Source organism: Salmo trutta, chromosome 17 (genome assembly GCF_901001165.1).
Source record: "Salmo trutta chromosome 17, fSalTru1.1, whole genome shotgun sequence".
Classification (NCBI taxonomy): domain Eukaryota; kingdom Metazoa; phylum Chordata; class Actinopteri; order Salmoniformes; family Salmonidae; genus Salmo; species Salmo trutta.
Window position 1 is genome coordinate 18,321,450 of NC_042973.1, and position 20,765 is coordinate 18,342,214.

The window sequence follows — 20,765 nt, forward strand, 5'->3', positions numbered from 1 at the left end:
AGGAGAGAACCAAGGAGAGGAGAGGATGAGGCTGGGGGCAGGAGAGAACCAAGGAGAGGAGAGGATGAGGCTGGGGGCAGGAGAGAACCAAGGAGAGGAGAGGATGAGGCTGGGGGCAGGAGAGAACCAAGGAGAGGAGAGGATGAGGCTGGGGGCAGGAGAGAACCAAGGAGAGGAGAGGATGAGGCTGGGGGCAGGAGAGAACCAAGGAGAGGAGAGGATGAGGCTGGGGGCAGGAGAGAACCAAGGAGAGGATGAGGCTGGGGGCAGGAGAGAACCAAGGAGAGGAGAGGATGAGGCTGGGGGCAGGAGAGTACCAAGGAGAGGGGAGGATGAGGCTGGGGGCAGGAGAGAACCAAGGAGAGGGGAGGATGAGGCTGGGGGCAGGAGAGAACCAAGGAGAGGAGAGGATGAGGCTGGGGGCAGGAGAGAACCAAGGAGAGGGGAGGATGAGGCTGGGGGCAGGAGAGAACCAAGGAGAGGAGAGGATGAGGCTGGGGGCAGGAGAGAACCGAGGAGAGGATGAGGCTGGGGGCAGGAGAGAACCAAGGAGAGGGGAGGATGAGGCTGGGGGCAGGAGAGTACCAAGGAGAGGGGAGGATGAGGCTGGGGGCAGGAGAGTACCAAGGAGAGGGGAGGATGAGGCTGGGGGCAGGAGAGAACCAAGGAGAGGAGAGGATGAGGCTAGAGGAAGGAGAGAACCAAGGAGAGGAGGTAGGGTATGCCTAAGTGAGATGAATTATGTCAGCCTGACAGGGGAACTGTTCATTTATCTAAAGACAAAAATGACAGTTGCTTGAGTGTGAAGGCCTGAATGGAACAAAATGGTGAGCTGGTTATTTCATGAGCCACGGTTAACCCCACACCATATTCTCACTAAGTAATGTGATGATCTCATGTAGAATTAACACTCAACAATATGGAGAGTAGAGCTGGACGATATGGACAAAAAAAATTGATATTGAGATAAATTGCCTGAATTGATGCAATAATGATAAATAGAATGATAAGTTTAACATTCATGTGCAACACTGTTTTTATTATTATTATCATCATCCTTTAAAAACTACTACTACTTATGGTTGTAGCCATCATTTGTCCCATTAACAATCACCCATAACAGCACACAAAGTGTCAAACTTCACATTAGTCAAGTATAGGCTACTTATCGCAATGAACAATATCAGAAAAATGCCTGTGATAAGTGATCGGTGTCAATCATTTTTGGTTTAATGTCCCAGCTCTAATGGAGTCCATATATTACAGACAACATTATCACAGAACAATAGGCCCAATCAACCACAGATCAGTGAGATCTTACCCTTATTCAGCAGTAACATTCTGATTACAGGGCTCTACAGTGTGACCATTTTACTTACATATGCCCCTAAATATTTTACTGTGCTACCTGGAATGAAAACCTAGGAGCACCAATGCACCTAGAAAAATGTGAGATTCTAACTTTAATATCGCAAATACTTTTTCATTGTGCTGCTATATTTCTTTGAGTACGTGGCGCCTACATTTTTCAATGTATGCTTGTTCCTCTTTCCATAAGTTATGATGATATAATGAATAGCCTTGGCCTATTGGTGGGATGGTTTAGGCCTACTCTACTTATTTAGAATGGTCAGGCTGTCAACTAAGCATGCACCTTTATGATCTCTTATCTGACCAAACAATGGCCAAGGACAGAGCCATTCTGAGCAGACAGCAGATGAAGTTGGCCTGTGCCGGAGCACCTACAAATCAGTCCATTATGGCTTATCAGCTGCAACAGCTGAACCTCGGAATTGGAAGATCTACACCATAAGGCGAGGCACACACACACACGACTTTAATGGGTGTGTGCGGGTGAAAGTATGAGTGAAAGACTAGTTGCTAAATTTAGACTTGACTGTGAAGTCAAGATAGCAGAGTGAAAGGACCTGGAATGTTAGAAAGAATTCTTCCTGACATAACTTCAATAAAACAGACAAATTTCAGCAGGGAAGCCAAATAATCTCAGGTTGAATTTTTACACGACAGGAGCGTCAGATTGGGGAGATATCACCAGTAGCTTAAATTATCATCCATACCGCCCTAACAGATCCACAGATGATGTAATCTCTATTGCACTCCACACTGCCCTTTCCCACCTGGACAAAAGGAACACCTATGTGAGAATGCTATTCATTGACTACAGCTCAGCGTTCTACACCATAGTGCCCTCAAAGCTCATCAATAAGCTAAGGACCCTGGGACTAAACACCTCCCTCTGCAACTAGATCCTGGACTTTCTGACGGGCCGCCCCCAGGTGGTAAGGGTAGGTAACAACACATACGCCACGCTGATCCTCAACACGGCCTCCATTCTCATCGACAGGGCTGTAGTGGGGCAGGTTGAGAGCTTCAAGTTCCTTGGTGTCCACATCACCAACAAACTAACATGGTCCAAGCACACCAAGATAGTAATGAAGAGGGCACAACAAAACCTATTCCCCCTCAGGAGACTGAAAAAATGTGTCATGGGTCCTCAGATCCTCAAAAGGTTCTACAACTGCACCATCGAGAGCATCCTGACTGGTTGCATCACTGCCTGGTATGGCAACTGCCCGGCCTCCGACCGCAAGGCACTACAGAGGATAGTGCGTACGGCCCAGTATATCACTAGGGCCAAGCTTCCTGCCAACCAGGACCTATATACCAGGTGGTGTCAGAAGAAGGCCCTAAAAAATTGTCAAAGACTCCACCCTAGTCATAGACTCTCTCTGCTACCACATGGCAAGCGGTACCGGAGCGCCAATTCTAGGTCCAATAGGCTTCTAAACAGCTTCTACCCCCAAGCCATAGACTCCTGAACATCTAATCAAATGGCTTCCCAAACTATTTGCATTGTCCCCCGTCTTTTACACTGCTGCTACTCTCTGTTATTATCTATGCATAGTCACTTTAAAAACTCTATCTACATGCGTTACGTTCCCCAGTTTCTGTGTGTGGGTTTGGTTGTAATGTGTGTGTTTCAGGATGGCTTCCTGAAATTCTAAGTAGCTGATTGGTCGATCCCCATCGATGAGTGGAGATCTGACCCCGCCCTCTCGTCAGGAGATACAGCTGTCTTCAATTACCGACTCCTTCTCCAGCTTTAAAAGCCAGTGTTCCTCTGTTAGGAAAGAGAGAGCTTCTTGGTATGTCCTGTATCATTGTTGTAAAGTATTTTGTAGCCGGTCCTGCAGACGTATGTCAAAAGGACTGTGTTTATTGAAATTGCTTACTTACATTAGTAATTATTCTGTTTTTGTTCCCAGGGGGAGGCACCTTGGGAGTGCTTAGGCAAGAGGCCTGCGGGCATACATATACCCGTAGTATTTATGTCTATGCACACCATGTAAGACCTGGGCAGACCACCCCATGTATTTTGGTTGGCGCGCCGGGTGGTGCTACGGTAGGAGAGGGGGCTCTAACTGTTTCTTTGCTTTGGTTCCATCCAGCCCCTTTTCCACAAATTACCGTGTGAAGGAGGAAATAAATTCCCAGTAACGGTAAAAGTCTCTCATCCTTACCGCACCTGCAATCCCATACCTCTTTCACTCCACGGGGAGTTGAGTGTAGCAAGGTGTTGCGTTCCCTCCAAGAGGCATGTGTAACAACATGCACATTACCTTGACTAACCGGTGTCCCCACACATTGACTCTGTACCGGTACCCCCTGTATATAGCCTCGCTATTGTTATTTTACTGCTGCTCTTTAATTGTTTGCTACTTAACACTTTTTTTTAAACTGCATTGTTGGTTATGGGCTTGTAAGCATTTCACAAAGGTCTACTAGACCTGTTGTATTCAGCGCCTGTGCCAAATACAATTTTATTTGGTTAGTCACACGTGATGGGACATTGGTTTCCTGAAAAACAACCCTAATTTGCTCTCCAAAGAATGTAGTTAGAGATGTATCAAGCTGTATCAAACATCCCCAGGGACGCTGATCAATTTCCGTGACTAAATTCTCTCTACATCATACGTCAGTTGGCATTCTTACACGGAAAGCTTTCATTGCATGTCTGTGGAAAGCTGTGTTTTCACTTACTTGCTCGTCTAAATTAAACTTAATTTGTCAAATTGCGAACATTTCGCTAACACTCCATCAGTTAGCCTTAGGGTGAGAAATTAACACCCTTGGTGGGTAAGAATGTCTATATTGGCCTAGATCTGGGCTAATGGACAACAATCCATATTGTGATAAATTGCCGGAGTTGATGCGATAACGATGAATAGAACAAGTTTACAACAATGTGTACAATTGTATTGATTATTCTTAAACTGTTCTAGCCATCAATTGCGCCATTAAATCACCCATATGCCCAAGCTTATTTTATTTCAAATTTCTCTAGTATAGGCTACTATACTGAACAAAATTAGAAATGCAACAATTTTCACTGAGTTACAGTTCATATAAGGAAATCAGACAATTTAAATAAATAAATTTGGCCCATATCTACAGATTCCACATGACTGGGCAGGGGTGCAGCCATAGGAGGGCATTGGCCCACCAGCCAATCAGAATGAGTTTTTCCCCACAAAAGGGCTTTATTAGAGAGAAATACTCCTCAATTTCATCAACTGTCCTGGTGACTGGTCTCAGACGATCCCACAGGTGAAGAAGCTGAATGTGGAAGTCCTGGGCTGGTGTGGTTACACGTGGCCTGCAGTTGTGTGGCCAGTTGGAAGTACTGCCAAATTCTCTAAAACAACGTTGGAGGCGACTTATGGTAGAGAGATTAACATTCAATTCTCTGGCAACACCTCTGGTGGACATTCCTGCAGTCAGCATGCCAATTGCACGTTCCCTCAACTTGTATAAATAAAAATACTTCTGTGGCATTGCGTTGTGTGCACATTTTAGAGAGCTTTTTATTGTCCCCGGCACAAGGTGGACCTGTGTAATGATTATGCTGTTTAATCAGCTTCTTGATATGCCACACCTGTCAGGTGGATGGAAAATCTTGGCAAAGGAAAAATTCTCAAAAGGGATGTAAACATTTGTGCACAAAATTTGAGAGAAATAAGCTTTTTGTGCGTATGGAACATTTCTGGGATCTTTTATTTCATCTCATGAAACATGGGACCTACGCTTTACATGTTGCGTTTATATTTTTGTTCAGTATATTATCATAAACGATATCAGCAAAATGCCCGCAATAAGTGGTCAGTGTCGATCATTTTTGGTTTATCGTCCCAGCTCTATCTTAGTCTATTTCTGCAATAGGATATACTGTACTAGTACAAATCCCAGTGGCAGAATAGCATGGCTTCTGTTTAGTCTACACTTCTCTACATAAGAAAACTATTTATGTGTGAAGATCTCCATGCATGCATTCCTGCACACTCAAACTGAACTTTTATTTTCACCCATAGCTGAGCAGCAACACTCCTGCATGCCCCTCCCTAGACTGATTCATGGGAGTCTTGTCCTGAAGTATTGCCTTGCCTCTTGTCAGAGTCAGCGCTTTTCTCACAAGGGACATGATAACTGTATGTCACGGCTGGAAGATTGAAAGAGGACCAGCTGGTAGAGAAATGAACATAACATAACTGACACAGCTGGCTCAGCAACTCCACACATACACACCCGTTAGGAGGAAATCCATTGCACACATTCCCGACGTAGCACATTCTGCTATTACGCAACCGCTAATAAAGTATGTTATGTGACATGACATGCATGTTGACTGCACTGTAAATAAAGTTAGGCCCACATTTTAATGTGAAATACGAGCTTGTGCTTTCAGAAATCTGTAATGTATCAATAAATCTCCCCAAAAAGTGAAACTGGGCTGGGGTGAATTTCAGAAATATCTTCACCTCATTTAGTTGACAGGAACATTGCACATTACTCAGTATTTGTAGTTCTCACATCAGTGTCAAATTGCCAGAGTTAGGCCTAGCAATGACGCTATTTATCAGCGTATTCCCTGAATAAAACAGATTAAATGAGATCACATCAACAAACTTACAAAAATACAGATAATAAGGAACTGCAATGGCCTAGTAGGCAAATTCCTTTTTTCAACCATCAGTTTTGCTTCCAAAAATACAGTGATAAGAAAAGTGATTTTAAAGACATTATCACCAACATTTCAGAGATGAGCCGAACCGTCACAAACCTCATTATTTCCAGAGCCCTCAACAGAAGAGAAGACATGCAGAAAAGGTTTAATCAAGTGGGTTTCTGGCACTGTCGGATGAAGGGATTTGGAATCAGTCCACAGTGTTGACAGTCAAGAAAAATAGCAAGAGGAGAAAACCTAGACTGTGTCTTCAAATTCAGCTACATGAAATGTTCTCATCTGGCCATTGCAGAGGATTGTAAACATTGCAGCACAGCCATCATACATAACCTTTGTTTTAATCTTTCTGAATAGACTACAGTATAGGTAACCTAGGCTATACCTCAAAGTTATACCCTGATGAAGACAGCTTGTCTGTCGAAACGTTGGTTATAAGGTTATTAAATGATTGCATCTGAGCTCCTATAGTGCAGCTCTCCTTTTATTTTCAAGTATACCTCAAAGTAGGCCTATAGAATCATGGCCTGGGTAGAACTCGGATCAGGCAGGCAAGTATTGCATACAGTTATTAGAAAAATAAGACAAACTGGAAGAAAAAAAATGTTATGAATAAAACAAGGTGTTTCCTTTTCAAATCCTTGAATGCATTCTTCAGATTTATTTGAAAGATAGTAGCTAGCTAGACAGCTAAACTATACCTGCCCATATTGTACACGCTACAGGGCGGCGTCACTGTCAGTCAGTGGTACACGGCTCTAGGATTTTTGGCCTTGCGTCGTAGGAGTCGACTCTTGCTCGACTCCCAAAATAAACAAACGGATGCGCACACACCAACTCATTATTGCAGACTTACTAGGAAGACTACATTTGCGTTCTGGAGGATTGAGATGAGCATGATGCTGCCCATTTGCTCATCAATTTAGCATATAAATGGCCTAGGTGATGTGTAGAAACTAGAATATTTCTGTGATATTTCTGCTGTCTTTTTTTTTAATCTAATAATTGACTCATAACGGAAGCCGTGTGTTTTTTTATTGTAGGTGTGAAAATATTTCAACGTCATGTCTAGACGATAATAGGCTAGACGGATAACTCGTGCTTGGCTGTCAAATGTATAGGTCTCCCCATAAAATGTCAATTGATGAATTGTGATCATAATCATTATTTTAGCAATCCATGGTAGACGTTTTTCCTAATAACAATTCCCCCCATCCTGCTAATTTGGGTTGCTGAGTCGTATTTGCAATTGTGAGAAAGTGGATGAGAAAGTTTAGAATTTGCCATTTCCAAAAAGTTTAGCGGGGATGATGCTTTGCGATCTATTGCCTAGGACAGGTCTCTCCAACGCTGTTCGTGTAGAGCTATTAACCTGTAGGTTTTCACTCCAAACCTAATCTAGCGCATCTGATTCAATCATTCGTTGGTTGATAAACTGAATCAGGTTAGTTACAACTGGGGTTGGAGAGCCCTGACCTAGGACATCAACAGCCAGGGTTTCATTAAATTAACTGGGCACAATAGTTTTTAATCACACATTTAGGGCTAATTAAACTGATGCATTTGCCGATGTTCAACTTCAATTCACTGGCATCACGAAGAACAGCGTAGCCATACTCATTGATAGCCTAATATACACGTTAATGGTTTTGGATAATTGACGAGGCATTGCTATGCGAGACAAGACATTTCTAGACAGATTAAAGATGTGGTTCTGACTGGCCCGACTCGCGTCCCCTCGCCTGATCCTCGTGAACTTGCGCGAGACATTGCAAGCCAAGAAATGGCGACATACAGCATTGCGATAGTCTACATCTTCTTATTACCAATGCACGGTTCTGACGGTCTGCCTGGTGGCGGACACGTCTACCCGTGCCTGGCTGTGCCCCCTCCCATCTCTTGCTATCTTGCTCTTTCTTTGCTGTGAAAGATGCTAGAGTTTGTGTACGGCAAATAGTTTCCTAAATTGCTAAAATACTGAATCCTAGGAGTCGATTCCGCTATATTGACAACCAGAAATGGGAGTCGATCGACTCCTCACTACTACTGACACGCTTCTTCATCAAGGAATTGTCGGGTGTTTGCTAATGCCAAAGTTACACATTTGACAAATTACTTATTTTCACCCTGTATGACATGAAATTGATGTGGCATTCAGTGAGTTAGCTTGCTGCAAGCTGTAATCTCAATGACAGTCAGCCTAACACACTAGCTAGCTGAGTCAGTGTGGCTAGCAGCTAGCTAGCATAGCTTGCTTATATCCCTTGCATGGCTAGCTAGCCATGTTACCTGGCTAAAAGATGAAACACAGACCCACAGCCACGGATGGAACTGCATCAATACAGCTAGCTAATACAATGCCAGATATAGCTACAATCAATACAAATATTTAGTTACCGAAGTCGCTATCCATTCCATAGCTTACTCCAATGACAGTGTCCGCATCCTCGGATGCTGTGGCCCCGGAAAATGGACTCGCTTCCCTGGCCTCTGACAGCCCAACCGCTCCCTCAGCTACTGGCAGTGCTGCTTCCATCCAGACTCCCGGAGACAGGGCAAGCCCTCCGAATGAAAGACCAACAGCGATGGTGCGATTCGGAGAAAAAGAACGGTTGTTATTCAACGTCCTACAGCTAAACCATACGATGAAATTAAAACAATAAATTCAGTGTGATATCCGTTATGGACCAGGCATCCGTGCAGTGGTTATCAGCTCGTCGGCGGCACAGGTCCTCTCAGTTCGACTGCACTTGCTGCTGTCGCTGGCTTGATGCTGTGCATTCTGTCTCCCTCCGACTGATTCTTGAAGAACTGCTGACATTGACTTGGCTGTACGTCACGCATTCTCCTGTGCAAGGCAAGGATAAATGAAATGTAGCTACAATAAACCAAATTAAATGCTTTGATTGAATCCTTCCTCTTTTAATTGACGAGGAAAAAAAGTTTTATCCTCAAAAAGGGTGGCTAGCTACCGACCTTCGCCCCTGTCCATGACCTTTCAAAATGGATGATGACCAAATCTATTGACGCATGTATTCTGCACAAAGATGGAATACTCAGACTATAACATATTGATTGATCCCATCAACAAAAGCCAGGAATTGCCTTTGATGTCTGATATCCTTGGCACCTTGATGAGGCACTGCTCCTCTTCCAACATCTAAAAACCTCAGGTTGCAGAATGACTGACAGGCACCTGCAGATGCTTGAAGGCTTCTGCTCTTCTTGGTAGGAGAGTTAAAAGGAAAATAACATTTGTGGTATTATAGAATGGCTGGGCATTGTTGTTATTTTGTCAACTATCAGGTCCTCAAGTTTATTCTGGTCGGCAAAGGGCTCTTCTTAATTTAATCAACTGAAAGAAGAGCTGTTGTTGTGAACTGCATTTCGAACTAACCTGACCCGTCCATAGTCCATCTACAGAACTTGATTAAATCTGACTGGTTTTAATGTAGATTATTAATCAAATGCAGATTCATCATGAGTGTTATTTTGTAATTATAAACTGTGTGGTTCGAGCCATGAATGCTGGTTGGCTGAAAGCAGTGGTATATCAGACTGTGTACCACGGGTATGACAAAAAATAATTTTGTTACTGTTCTAATTACATTGGTAACCAGTTTCTAATAGCAATAAGGCAACCTCAGGGGTGTGTGGTATATGGCCAACATACCACAGCTAAGGGCTGTATCCAGGCCCTTATTCTTCGAAAACGCCGACAGCGTCAATGCATTTTGGTCAACCAGAATTACATTCATTTTCAATGAAACGCGGTGTTTGCCTTGCAGCATTGCATTGCAGAGGCAGTTGCAGTGTGTTCGGTGTGGTACATACGTTGGATTTATCAAACCTATGCGTAGACGGCTTGACAGAAATGGTAGCAGAAGATGAATGTTGAACTTTTGTTTCATACATATCCAGATGATGCTGCGGTGTGTTCGAAGCGTTAGCCGTGGTATATTGGCCATATCCTCTACCACACCCCCTCGTGCCTTATTGCGTAATTATAAACCGGGTGGTTCGAGTCCTGAATGCTGGCTGAGTGAAATCCGAGGTATATCAGATCGTATACCACGGTATGACAAAATTATATTTTTTAGTATTCTAATTACATTGGTATCCAGTTTGTAATAGCAATAAGGCACCTCTGGGATTTGTGGTATATGGCCAAAATACCACGGCTAAGGGCTGTTTCCAGCCCACACCTCCTCGGGCCTTATTGCTTAAGTATGAACTCAGTGGCCAACAGTCTGGCGAGTGACTATGCTAGCACCATTTTTGCTCTCAAATCCAGTAGAGGGCAGTGTAACCACATTTATTTCGGCAGAACAGATTCACAAATTCAATTTCAAGCACGACCACTCATATATGAAGGACTGCTCTCAGGTGGTAAATCTAAATTACTATTTCCTTTTTAGGTAATCAGTAACTTGAACTTCTTGTTGCATCACATGGAACAACCTTGTCCACATCATCAACTCCTGGCAAAACATCAGCAAAGCAAAACAGGTTAGTAACAGGAACCATGGTTTTATTACTGTTCTACTTGTGTAGTATGTGATGGGAATTCAAAACAAGAAACAAAGACGTTGAAAGACGCATTCCCCATGACAAACACACTTGACAACAGAATTAGCACAAAATAGTTCAGTTCATTATAGAATATGACATTAAGATCATATTTTTAATTATGCACATTCAGTTTTAAGAATTCAAAGGGAACAGTTGTAGAGGTCAGGGTTCCTCTCCGATGTGCTGTCTGGGTATAGGGGGTCCTCCCAGGGGGTTGCACGCCATTTTCATCAGGTCTGTCCTGTCCGTCAGGCGGGTTTGCGGACAGACCGTCACTGGTCTGGGAAATAGACCCCCTCACACCCATTGGCTGACCGGGGTGGGGGGGGGGGGGGGGGTGCATTAGTCAGTCAGTCATGGAAGAATTACAGGTACTTAGGAAGATCCTTCTCCACCACCTGAAAGGAAGGAGAAGAAATAGGTATGATGAATTACATCCATGTCTCTTTTTTTTCTGAACAATTGATTTATTTGTTTTTCTTGCATGTCCTAAGACAATTAGTTTCAAGATACAATACTTGCAAAACTGTACAGTTCAATAGGGAGAAAAAACGAAATGAAAAGACAAAAACAAAAGGATAAGGACTAAACCAAACTAAAAACTAATACGTTTCAGTATTTCCAAATTCAATCAGCCTGTTCAAATGTCAATCTCAAAGGCTACCAACCCAGAGCCACATAGGAATATTAAAGGTAGACAGAGCAGGGCAATCCCATCTCCCATCCACAAGACCAAACATTGTTGTTAAATTAGGTTTTGCAAGTGGGAGGCAGCATATGACCAATTGACCAGAGTTTCAGGCTTGGCCCCACGCAGTCTGGCAGTGGATCTTCCCAGCTGCGCAATATCCTAGTACATAAACAACCAACATCTGCAAAGGGCAATAGCAGGTTCAAACCAACTCCTTTAGAATCGTTTTTTTTGCCTGCTGTTAATGCAACCATAACAATCTGCCTCTGAGGGATAAGATAAGGAAATGCTAGAGCTACAACCCAGCAGAAGGGATGGGAAAGCAGGTAGGCTCCTGCCAAGAAAACCATTTAAAACACTTGAACCCAAAGAGACTTTACCGGTAAACAGCTCCAAAGCATATAATTGCCCACCTCAGATTGGGTACATTTATTACACATCACTATCCACAAGCTTCATTTTGAACCTTCACTCTGGGGTAAAATAAAACCTTTGAGAAAATTTTAAATGAATAGGTTGATGGGCAAGGCTCTTAGAAGAGGCAAAAATATTGCCCCATATCGTGGTCCATCCCATTTTAAGCCCTGAACTTTGCAGGTCCTTCTCCCAGACCTTCATACCAGGTAGATGTTTTATATTATGAGTCACTAGCCTATCATATAGTGAGGACACCATTCTAGCATCCATGTCTTTTAGTTGATTTTCAGTTATGTTTCTCTCCTTATATGGATTTAATATAATTGGATTTCATTTGTTAGATAAGAGCCATAACAGTAGCCAGCTATAGACACTTGTGGTGTATTGGATGTCCCATTCAGGAGAGACGCTATGAGAGATATACCATGTTTGAGCAGCCGTTAAAGAAAGCATGCCCTATATTCACATTTTCTGTGTGCTTGATAGAGGATTGTGCCCCCCCCACTGCCAATTTTACAGGGTTTTATTCACATAAAAAGGTTTCCAGGAAGCATTTATAAATGGTCGATAATGCATTATTTCAGTGGCAAAGTCACAAGGCAGAATGATGGAGAGGGTTATTCCAGGCCAGCCCTGAAGTTATGGCTGAGTGCCAAATCACATGGACGTGTCAGTGAGCCCATCATAGGCCTGTGCTGTAATTACAGTCATTGACTTACACTGGGATCATCCATTGGTCCATATCTCTTCATAACCTGGCCCTCTCTGTTGATCAGGAACTACAAATACAGACAGAAGAAGCAATGGACATTGAAACTCATTCTGCATTAAAGATTCAGTCCGGGATTATAAAACACTTACATATTCATAACATATTGTAATGTAATATTTAAAAAAAAATAACATCATACGAAATGGATGACGTAATACACAATTGTGCACAATTTTCAGGGACCAGTTTTGGCTCATGAGCACTACTTTCAAAACTACTGGCTGAAATTATACAAAAGCTCTGGAGAATCACTTTAAATCTAACTATGATCTAACTGCAAAATCTGACAATAGTCAATAGGTGTTTTTGTTTTCAATTCGTTAACCCCACAACTACCCAAATCATAAATGCTGAAATATACTTCCATTTAAGTATGTATTTGTATGACACTGGGCCAAGAAAGACCATAATAATAAGACTACCATTTTTATTTGATTTTGTTAACAGAGGCTATAACATTGAACTCAATGGGCATGCAATGAGCAACCTTTGCTTTCACCAGAGATAAACGCTTGGCATATAACTCTGGGTAACTCCTACTCAGCTGTGTTAACTTTCTGCTGATGGGGATATCTGCTGATGACTAATAAGAAATATTTACCTTTGTGAAATTCCACTTGATGCCACTGTTGGGAAGAAAACAAGATCATAAGATAAAGCAATCATTAACACAGTGACAATAACCAAACTCATACATGTTACATTCTAAATATCTGCTTATATACGGTATATAAGCCATTATCAAATACTTTGTGGAGCATTAGTAAGCAGTTTGTAAATCATTTGATATAATGTATTTAAAGTATTAACAGCGGTCTAAGGCACTGCATCTCAGTGCAAGAGGCGACACTACAGTCCCTGATTCGAATCCAGGCTGAATCACTTCCAGCCGTGATTGGGAGTCCCATAGGGCGGTGCACAATTGGACCAGCATCGTCCGGGTTTGGCCGTCATTGTAAATAAGAATTTGTTCTTAACTGACTTACCTAGTCAAATAAAGGTTAAATAAAATATACTTTATATTCATGGCCAACAAAAATGATATGCGAGTCTAATCACGCTAGTTGTGACACGTCTCTCCAAAACGTCTCCACTTACTTTCCCAGTAAGCCTTTCCCGTTGGGCTGCTCCTTCAGCCACTTCCACAGGGGGTGGGCGTTATCCCCGTTCACATCAATCTTACTGAACATTGGGAACTCAGCATTGTACGACTTAGCAAAGTCCTTGATCTGAGCTTCAGTGCCAGGTTCCTAAAATGAACACATAAGACACGTAATAAAATGGCCATAGAAGAAATGTTTTAGGTGAGAAAAATGTTTTGATGAAGAGAGATGTAGCTACCTGACTCCCGAACTGGTTGGAAGGGAAGGCCAGGATACGTAAACCTTTCTCAGCGTACTTCGCGTGCATCTCCGCAAACTGAGAATAGTTTACTGGGGTTTTCCCTCATTTAGAGGCAACGTTGACGATGATGACAACATCTCCCCTACACAAACACATTAAAACACAGGAGAGAACAGGTCAGAGGCTTTTGGAAGGGGCATGGTGAATGAAATTTAACATGATTGTAGTTATGATTGTGGTTTAGTATTTTGGAGTGCTGAGTAACTTGTTTTTTCACCCACTCACCTGTATTTCTCGAGGGACACCTCGTTGCCATCAATATCCTTGGCAGAGAAGTCATAAATAGATGTGGCTGTCTGCCCGTCCTCTGTCGCGGCAGACTGCGAGAGAGGTGAGAAGAAAGAGAGTAAGTCCAAATATTAAAAGTGTACTGTTTGCTGCTAGCTCTTAAGTACCTGGCTGGTGTGTGTGCAGGCACACACGTGTGCTCATTCACACTCACTGTAAAGGAAAAACTCAGCAAACCTCTCTCTCTTTCAGAGTGATCGTCATCATTCAAATAAAATGCCTTTGCTCTCATCCATTCTACACGGAAATCCACGTAATAACATCTTTCGAAAATGTGTTTGAATGACAGAAAAGCAGCAATTGATGTGTTACAAAGTTACTGATTACAAGGGTGTATTTCCCCTCCAACAATAAACACACTATATATATGCACCTGGCATACATTCTCAGATAGAAAGATTCAACAGCAGATGTAAACATAAGAAAACCTGCCATAGCCAATATCGCCAAAACATTTCTCAATGATCTTACTAAAGTCTGCAGCAAGACAGAGAAAAGGACAGCAGATCCTAGTAGACGCATGACTCCCTTTCAGTAAGGCCGACTGAAAAGGCAGAATGCGCATGTGACAGTATCCCTGTGATTTGACCACAGTCTTCTGTCCCACACACCTTTGACTGACTGAGCCTTTCAGTACAGTACACACTCTAATCCTCCAATTTATGAAACTCGGACAATCAATAACTAGGAAGATATGGCATTCTTCTCTGATAGGATGCTTTTATGCTGACCACTGACATGCAAAGGATGATAACACCTACACAATCAGTGGTCCTCATTACATACCAATAGATAGTGTTATCTCTTCCTAGAAGTGACACAAAGTGTGACTTGCACAGGACAAAGGTAACCTCATCTTTGGGAACTGACCTTGCTAAACACAAACGGTTACATAAGTAGTACAGAACACAGTAGTACTTCTCTATGACTAAACAAACAGTAACATTTCACATCAACAATAACATTTTAAAAAGGATGGAGCAAAACTATCAATATGGTCCAAAAACTATTTCACCAAACAACAACTATTTGGATGTATATTGCCCATATGCAGTGATCTTATATTTGTGACCTTTGTCAGGATATCATATCAACTCTAGATGAACCTTCACTTGACAAAGGCATGCAATGAAACAATTTCTGTTTGTGATGTGTAATAGAGATTTTCAATTACTGTAGGCTCTTCATACTGTAAGTCTAAACAAATGACTCGCACAAGAGAGCACGTAAACAAGGGTTTCAAAAAGCCTCAGTTCTTTCCTATTTCAGAGGTTCTTTATTCCATCAAATTTCATAACATCTTTAGCATCATATGGTATAGAATAGATGTAACAGATGTGCATGGAGACTCCTGTTTACATTTTCTAAGAGAGAGAGAGGATCTGAGAGTATCAATCTTTTAATTTGAGGGCACAAGACAGTGGTTGGGCAACTACATTGATTCAGTATATATTATTTCACCATTTTGATAAGGTGCAGCCATCGGAAAATATGAACCTTTCACCTGGTTTAAACTTTACCACTCAATGATGTCAACTTACAAACCCAACAGGGTAAATTATAAACCTGATAAGATTGATGAGGGAGCAGGGAGGTCCTACCTTGTGATACCAGATAGCCTACCCTATGTGTACACCCCAGATACCAAATAAATAACTTAACTGAAAACCAGCCAGATGATCATCCAGACACAATACCTTTTAACACCCTGTATGTACACAGCTTTTTCACAGACATCAAATGAGTGCATCATGTAGAGTAGTATAATTACATAATAAAACAAACATAATAAATAAATTGTCCTAAATACATGCACTGCAAGTTAGGCCTCTTTGCTATAACGTTAGCAGGTTATCAGCATACACCAGAAGGGCTATGGAGAGAATGGTTTCATCCTATGTAACAGTCAACAGCACAACAATTAACTCTGCATATGGCCATAGTACTGTATACAATAGCCTACCATTGTGAATAAATATAATCCAATCACAAGAACGAGTCCACAGCTTGCCAATGTCCCAAATACTAAGACTCGCTTAATTTGCCACAACGACATTGAGTTGTATAAACTCGGTTTGTTGGGAAACGTTCTGCGTCCTCAAATCTTTGGTGTGTTTGAGCATCTAGGGGGCGTGCCATAACTACTGGATAATCTGCATGTTTTTCTCTGACTGAGCTAACTCATACGGTCGTTTGTTTTTTCTACATGTACTAAGACATAATATGTATTTGAAGAGGGTAAAATACAAATGCAAATCTAATGACTGGTTAGATCAGTCAAAAATAATTTATGAATTGTTGGAAAATATCCAGTGACATCGTCATTGCGCACGTTCCTAATAACGCGTAACTGCAACGTGAGTTAGCATTAGCTAGTGAGAAGTACCTCACATGTATTAATATATCGTATACTGCACCGGTAATTAATCAATACATCTCATCGAAACGCAATGGATGACGATGAGGAAACATATAGGCTATGGAAAATTCGGAAAACCATCATGCAGGTGGGTTACTGAGATGAGCTGTTTGCTAGCTAACGTTAGCTGTATCAACTTTAGTAGTAGCTAGCTAACTATCGGTAGCTGTAGTCAATATGACACCCAAAGGTGGAGCAATTGATATTCACTAACTATAGTTCAATGATGAATGAGTCAAATTAGCTATAGTTTTAGTACATAAAGAATGATAGAGGCCTCTAATGGCCGCGCTAACATGGGCAGCGCCGCTGAGGGCTTCCACCATTTTAATGTAGTCAACTGGGTGATACTTTCATCCTATGTAACAGTCAACAGCACAACAATTAACTCTGCATATGGCCATAGTACTGTATACAATAGCCTACCATTGTGAATAAATATAATCCAATCACAAGAACGAGTCCACAGCTTGCCAATGTCCCAAATACTAAGACTCGCTTAATTTGCCACAACGACATTGAGTTGTATAAACTCGGTTTGTTGGGAAACGTTCTGCGTCCTCAAATCTTTGGTGTGTTTGAGCCTCTAGGGGGCGTGCCATAACTACTGGATAATCTGCATGTTTTTCTCTGACTGAGCTAACTCATACGGTCGTTTGTTTTTTTCTGCATGTGCTAAGACATATTTATTTGAAGAGGGTAAAATACAATTCTAATGACTGGTTAATTCAGTCAAAAATAATTAATTGTTGGAAAATATCCGGTGACATCGTCATTGCGCGCCCTCTTAATAACGCGTAACTGCAACGTGAGTTAGCATTAGCTAGTGAGAAGTACCTTACATGTATTAATATATCGTATACTGCACCGGTAATTAATCAATACATCTCACCGAAACGCAATGGATGACGATGAGGAAACATATAGGCTATGGAAAATTCGGAAAACCATCATGCAGGTGGGTTACTGAGATGAGCTGTTTGCTAGCTAACGTTAGCTGTATCAACTTTAGTAGTAGCTAGCTAACTATCGGTAGCTGTAGTCAATATGATACCCAAAGGTGGAGCAATTGATATTCACTAACTATAGTTAAATGATGAATGGAGTATGAATGACTCCAATAAGCTTTAGTTTTAGTACATAAAGAATGATAGAGGCCTCTAATGGCCGTGCTAACATGGGCAGCGCCGCTGAGGGCTTCCACCATTTTAATGTAGTCAACTGGGTGATACTTTCAACTTCATTGGCTGATCCAAATCTTGAAGGGATCAGCCAATCTTGAAGAACAACATTGACCACTTCAAAATGGAGATACAAAGATGAGTCCTATCTATTTGGCTATGATTCAATGGATCCAGTATATGATTGACCTGTCTTGTCACATTACATGGAAAGCGTCATTGTACAACTCTCTCCTTGTTGGTCAGCTGTGTCATGACAGAGGCTACCTGGTGACCCAAGATGAGTTGGACCAGACCTTGGATGAGTTTAAAAGTCAGTTCGGGGACAAACCCAGCGAGGGTCGCCCACGACGGACAGATCTCACTGTCCTGGTAGCACACAATGATGACCCCACAGACCAGATGTTTGTTTTCTTTCCTGGTATGTTATTACCAACGTAGCCACAACATTGGGACCCAATGTGGCCCTAGTGACCATGTTGACTGTCATTTTTGATAGCAAATGACAGGTGCTGACTTATTACTGTAGTCCTGTAACTTATGACGATATTGAATCCCTTCATTATCACCCATGTAGAGGAGCCTAAAGTTGGTATCAAGACCATCAAGATGTACTGCCAGCGGATGCAGGAGGAAAACATCACACGTGCCTGCATTGTAGTTCAGATGGGAATGACACCTTCAGCTAAGCAGGTAAGGTTTGTGGATGTTTTTGGACATGAGATCTTGATTTTTCAAGCTACTATGTTTGTTTTCAGTTTTTCATTTCCGTGGTCTTTTTTTTTTCTTCTTTACATCAAATTTTAGTCTCTAGTTGATATGGCCCCCAAATACATCCTGGAACAGTTTCTGCAGCAGGAGCTTCTAATCAACATCACTGAGCATGAGGTAAGCAGATGGAAAGTTATGTTGAAATATTGTAGTCATAAGACCTTTTGAACTGCTGTGTGGCACACTTAACTAATCTGATTATGTAATTATTTTGTTGCAGCTAGTTCCTGAACACATAGTCATGACAAAAGAGGAACTGTCTGAATTGCTGTTACGATAGTATCCTTTTTCACAGCATGGATTTCAAACTCGTACCTGGATAGAGTATGAATCCTGTGTTCTATGGACTGGTTTCACATGCATAGTCACCCCAAATGAGAATCGATTGATCTAACACTAGATTGAGTTATGTAGAGATACTTGTGTTGGGATTTCTTTATTTGTGTCTCAGTAAACTGAAGGAGAGCCAGCTGCCTAGGATCCAACAAGGAGATCCTGTGGCCCGGTACTTTGGATTGAAAAGAGGCCAGGTACATGATCCATCTCCTCGACCTAATGTAGTTAAAACATTTCTGAAATAAGTGATTTACTTGGCTCTCGTTGCTCTTTACTGTGACAGGTAGTAAAGATAATCAGACCCAGTGAGACTGCTGGACGATACATCACCTACAGGCTGGTCCAGTGAGGATTTCAATGTGAGTGCTTGGTGAATATCTTGATTGCTGTGTTAGGGCTTTTTCCTAACCAGCATCTCTATATTGTTAATTTTTCGTATGACAATACATTTAATTATTCAGATGGGCCTTTGAGAATGTTAATTCTGATGCTGCTCTTGTTCCTTTAGGTATGTTGCTGTACTAAGGAACAGCGGGTGAGCCAATAAAACTCATGGATTATTCTACAGCTGGCTGCCTCTTTGGATTAAGTTTGGCTTTTTGTTAATTTGTTCAATAAACCCTTTGACATATCTTTCCAAAGATATGTATGGCAATGCCGGTTCTAATGATTATTTTAAATGCTTTAACCGTCCAGGCAATGTATATTTTATTTGTCTAAAAATGTGGTCAAGATCAGGACAAAGGGCACATATTAGCATCTGTCACCTAGAGTAGCAGCAGGTATAAATGAGGCTATAGTTTCAATGAAATGGTTGTTTTACAAGACATAAGTCAACATTTAATAGCATTCTCTTTATTACTGACAATGTCAACAGTGAATTCAGCAGATAAAGACAAATACATCCAACGTAACTTATGATCTAAAGATGCATTTTAGTGCTGAAATAAAACCAGCAGCACTTTCAATAATTATCTTAGATAAATCACACATACAAGACAACTCACTATTCAAGCATAAGAGCAATGTAAATACTTTTTGAAATAGATTATCTTAAATGAAATCACAGCTTGTTATAACTAGAATTAATGCTGACACAACAGCTATAACCAAGTGTCCATGATGAATGTGTCATGTAGTATTTCATGACATTCTAATACCAAAGTTAAAACCAAGATTCGTGGTAACATCCACCAGACTGGAAGTACACTTAAACTCCGTAAAGCCTTTCAGTGTGGTTGACACATTGCACAGGCCGTGTTTACACAAACTGGCTCCCTGGGCAGCAGACTAACCTTTGCCCCACACAGGCCCAGAACATGGTTGTTGGGACTGATTCACGTTGAGCTCAGCTCCTGCTCAGACGCCTCTAGGTCCGGGAGCTCACTGTCAGGGGGGTCATGGTTCAAGGCATCGGGACCAGGACTCTCCTGGTCTGGAACCAGGTCAGGCTGAGGAAGAGACTGTCTGGAGAGTTTCAGGCTATCCTTGCAGCTCAGTTGGTCATCCTCTGTGCTGACCTTGCTCTCCTGTTTGACCAGGCTGTGGGGACAGTGTGTGGACCCCCTCCCAGTCTCATCCAGCTCTGAGTCAGAGTCCACCATTTGCTCACTGGAACCCAGGGAGCCTGGAGAACTGCCTGCGTGGAGAAAAGTGAAGGGATGTAATGAAGTGACACTGGTCAGACTCACCTGGATAATAAGTTATAAAGATGTACTAAAATCAAAAAAGCAAAGGCAATTCTTCACAAGTCCATCTAAACAGCCCTCCATCTTGTCAGAGTCTGTTCTGCTCTGTTCTTCATTGGCATCCTGTTCCTCAACATCAGCGACCGCAGCACTGCTGTTCTCATCTATACCCGCACCGACAGTCTA

General features: G+C 41.9%; 2 protein-coding genes and 1 pseudogene across 6 annotated transcripts in view; 1 reads left to right on the forward strand and 2 right to left on the reverse strand.

Annotated features, from left to right (window-relative positions):
* The window catches only part of LOC115151784 (phosphatidylinositol 4-phosphate 5-kinase type-1 gamma), a 73,588-nt gene extending 64,704 nt beyond the window's left edge, over positions 1-8,884 (reverse strand). For 2 of the 4 annotated variants that reach the window (XM_029696007.1, XM_029696006.1), the window contains exon 1: positions 8,438-8,882. In XM_029696007.1, the coding sequence (XP_029551867.1) occupies positions 8,438-8,576 (139 nt within the window). In that variant the 5' untranslated portion in view covers positions 8,577-8,882. Of the gene's footprint in view, positions 1-8,437 lie in introns of all 4 variants that reach the window. The other 2 variants (XM_029696005.1, XM_029696004.1) reach the window with 2 other exon arrangements.
* Positions 8,885-10,550: 1,666 nt separating this feature from the next.
* LOC115151786 (phospholipid hydroperoxide glutathione peroxidase-like) lies at positions 10,551-17,188 on the reverse strand (annotated as a pseudogene).
* Positions 16,516-19,546, forward strand: polr2eb (RNA polymerase II, I and III subunit E, b). 2 transcript variants are annotated; one of them, XM_029696009.1, is made up of 8 exons: positions 16,516-16,691; positions 18,031-18,205; positions 18,362-18,477; positions 18,592-18,672; positions 18,776-18,834; positions 19,007-19,085; positions 19,175-19,250; positions 19,400-19,546. In XM_029696009.1, the coding sequence occupies exons 1-7, from the start codon at positions 16,635-16,637 to the stop codon at positions 19,238-19,240; spliced, it is 633 nt and encodes a 210-aa protein (XP_029551869.1). In that variant the 5' UTR covers positions 16,516-16,634; the 3' UTR covers positions 19,241-19,250; positions 19,400-19,546. The 2 variants fall into 2 exon arrangements, with proteins under 2 accessions (XP_029551869.1, XP_029551868.1); XM_029696008.1 differs by lacking the exon at positions 16,516-16,691 and adding an exon at positions 17,259-17,561.
* Positions 19,547-20,765: the final 1,219 nt, after the last annotated feature.